General features: G+C 32.3%; 1 protein-coding gene across 1 annotated transcript; it reads right to left on the bottom strand.

The window, feature by feature from the left end:
• Positions 1 to 2,153: 2,153 nt before the first annotated feature.
• Positions 2,154 to 3,584, bottom strand: LOC131040314 (mRNA-decapping enzyme subunit 2-like). The gene has a single exon (XM_057973205.2). The coding sequence runs from the start codon at positions 3,582 to 3,584 to the stop codon at positions 2,154 to 2,156; it is 1,431 nt and encodes a 476-aa protein (XP_057829188.2).
• Positions 3,585 to 3,795: the final 211 nt, after the last annotated feature.

The following is a 3,795-nucleotide window of genomic DNA, read 5'->3' as shown; positions in this document are numbered from 1 at the left end:
AGATAATATCTTTGGGAATCCATTATTGGCTACATCAACCATGAAGCCATGCCAACATTTCCTTGTTTTTTTAAAGGTGTACAAAATGTTAGTAAGAAAGATCCTACAAATCAAATTGAATATGATTTGAAGATCCTTCATAATGGAATTTCATGTATAAAGTAATCATCAACTCGTGCTTTAAGGAAATTGCATTTATTTTGCCTACTTATGTGATTTGTAGGTAGTTGTTGTTGTTGTTATTATTATTATTATTATTATTATTATTATTATTATTATTATTATTATTATTATTATTATTATTATTATTATTATTATTATTATTATTATTATTCTCTTTTTACTTATGTTGAGTATTATATTTCAATAGAAATTGATGCCATGTTTTCTTGTATTACTTTCCACTAACATGCAAAATTGAACACACCATTATTCTCAACCTTTCTCTCACATCTAGATAAATACTTGTTAGTTGGGTAGTAGATATGAACAATTGATACACATATACATTGCATATGTATGAATGAGAAACTAATTAGGGACAATACAATCAACTTTAGTGTATAATAGAGATAAATTATGTGCACACTTGTATTATTGGGTAAGAATCACATGCCATATTCTTTTTGTCAATTAGGTACAAAACACCAAACTTTATTATGTAATTTAAAGATATATTAGATAGATAAAAAAAAAATCATGATGCTCCTTTCCCAAGTGTGTTAGACAGTAGTTAGAGTTGTGAATAAGCAACAATGTAAATCAAATGATTTTGTTATTAGAATTTTGGGTGTTTGATCCTTAATAAAAAACAATGTAAATCAAATAAATAGAAATAAAAATGACGTGTAGATTCCAAAATAATAGAAACATAGAAAAACAAATACCACAATAAAAATAAATAATAACCAACATAATATATTACAAAACCGCTACTTTCATTACACCTTGCTGAAGATCAATATGTTGTCCAAAGCTCCTATTGTTCTAATATTCTATAGATATATTTAATAGCAAGTAATGATATCTATTGTTCTACTATTCTATATATCCACAAATTCATCACTTTTTATTTATATATTGCTAATCAAAATAGATTTCTGAAATATCATGATTGTGTCTGGTATAACTTGATTATATCTTGCTATATACTGATGTAGAAGAAACGTGTACAATCAATAAACTAATCTTTTTGTTCTCATGATTTTGTGGACTTGGTCCTGTCTCTTTCCTTGGTTCACTTTGTCTCTGTCCCATCGGTATTACTTTGTATTTGTCTTCTATGGGGTTGTTTTGTTGTTGTGATTGGTTTGGACTTAATGTCTTGTTAAGTCTAAAGGAATCTTCTTTTGTAAAGGGTTCTAGGTCCCTTCAAAACCTGTTTTTGCCTTAATCCAAAACCAATGATAGATAAAAATTGTTCATGATGCTCCTTTCCAAAGTGTATTAGAAAGTAGTTAGAGTTGTGAATGTGCAACAATGTAAATCAAATGATTTTGTTATTAAGATTTCGGATGTTTGTTCCTTAATCAAAAACAATGTAAATCAAATAAATAGAAATAAAATGATATGAAGATTCCAAAATATTTTAGGAACATAAAAAAACTAGAATAAAAAAAAATGGTAACCAACATAATATCTTACAAAACCGCTACTTTCTTTACACCTTGGTAGAGATAAATATGCCTGTCCAAAGCTCCTATCAAGCCGTTAGGATGCTGGCAAAATTTGTAGAATGCTGCTCTGCTACTATCATTTCAAACCAAACCTTTATGAAAGCTTAGACAAAGACTACACAGATGATTTTAGCAATTACGAGAACCATACAAACTGCAGAAAGCTTCATTATTGCCAACAGCTTTGAAAACTACGAATTAACCTGTCTGTTATATATTTAGCCATCATTACAGCTTGTCAAAAGTTTGCATGCAGTTTTATATCTGATTCGATCATCGTTATTAAGAGAGAAACTTTGCAAAGCTACCTGGAGAGATTCAACTAAAATCTAAAATATAATTAGAGAAAACAAACCAATATATTTTGGTTTGGTAGATATATTTAATAGTAAGTAATGAAAAATAGATTTCTAGAATATCATGTACAACCAATGAACAATTCGTTTTGTTCTCGTGATTTTTCAAACTTTAAAAGAACTACCATCTTAACCGCGAAGATGCATCTGAAGCCTCCATTCTTCTATGATGAGGTGTACGATATTTAGGATAAGGAGAAGTACTTGAATAAGTACTTGAATTAGGAGATCTAGGTGGATAAGGAGAAGTAATTGATCTAGGTGGATAAGGAGAATTAATTGGTTCTGTTTTAGGATAATGATATCTAGAACTATTTGAATAAGGAGAACTAGTTTGAGAATTCCAACAATGATTGGAAGAACGCCTTTGACCACAATTATTGAGGTTACTTTTACTCCAACTAGGAGTGGAAGGACGCTTTTGAGCAGAATTAGAGGTACTATTTTGAAGCTCTCTGCATGGAGTTGAAGGACCCATTTGAAAAGGGTTAGGAGTATTAATTTTAACATTGGGTGTTACAGAAAACCTCCTTGGAGTCGAATTCATTTGTTCTTTATCAGCTTTCCAAATAGTGCATATCTCACCAATTTCACTCAATGGTGTTGTAGATGAGGTCATGTGATTTCTTTTAATCCACTTCTCCAATTTGTGTAGAAATGGGCCAACCATAAAATACTTGTTACGTTTTTTCCCCATGATTTGGAGTGGATGCCAAGCAATTTCACTCACTTCCTTTTTGGTCCTTGGTTCAAAAGGATATTTCTCATCCACTCCTCTGATAATATACAAAACCACTCGTTTCTTCTCTTCAGAATACTCAATGAGGTCATTGATATTCAAAAGTGAGCTTATATCATATCCTACCTCCTCCATGGTTTCTCTAATAGCACATATGTGATCTTTTTCATCAGGATCTTCCCTCTTTCCCCTAGGAAAACTCCAAGAATTACTCTTCCAGCCCTTCACAAGCAAACACCTCTGATGGGACTGGTCCAAAATTATTGAGCCTGCTACTGGAACGGAGTGCTTAAAGGCCTTGAATTCATCAAGTATATCATCTACATGGTTAGCATGGTAAATTTTAAATGGATCACAACTCTTAAAGAAAATAAATGTGAAGTCCTTTATGCTAAGGGACTTGAGACGAGGATCTTGATCTACTATATTGTCCTCATAGTGCCAATGAGCTTGCTCTACTTGAAACATTAGGCTTGGCATGAAGTCTACTTCTTCTGGATTCATATCTTGAACAAAATTAACATACAATTCTTTCATGGTCTCCTCTGAAGGATAAAGATACCCAAAAGATGTGCTACTCCTACTGGAATTTCTTTCCATTCTAGATCTAGATCGAGAAATCCTACACTTACTGTTGGGTGTCATTGGTGCAGAGCCAACAATACCAGAAATGACACCCTTACTATTTGGAGTTTGGGGAAGAGAGCATTTTCGCCATTGGGGAGGAGGATCCAACATTTTATCTTGGAGTTTTGGGGAAGGAACATAATTCGAACGTTTACGAATGGAGGGGATGCTTCCAAATGCGCTCATTTTGCTTCTCTGGTTCCTTGAAGAATAACAAGATGGATGCCAAAATACTGGTCATTATGGCTGAATAAATACAAACTTACGTCCTTCATGGGACAAGATCAAGGGTCATGTCTGTTAACTTAGCCTTTGCAAGCCTACGTGAATGGTAGATTTTATCTTTGTTGCTTTTAACTTGTTAATGTAATTTATAATACCATCTTTAATTTTAACC

The sequence above is a fragment of the Cryptomeria japonica genome, chromosome 4 (genome assembly GCF_030272615.1).
Source record: "Cryptomeria japonica chromosome 4, Sugi_1.0, whole genome shotgun sequence".
NCBI lineage: Eukaryota > Viridiplantae > Streptophyta > Pinopsida > Cupressales > Cupressaceae > Cryptomeria > Cryptomeria japonica.
This window is presented reverse-complemented; position numbering and strand designations above follow the sequence as displayed.

Coding starts and splice junctions, on each gene's coding strand:
- LOC131040314 (XM_057973205.2), bottom strand. CDS start 3,584: ATGAGCGCATTTGGAAGCATCCCCTCCATTCGTAAACGTTCGAATTAT.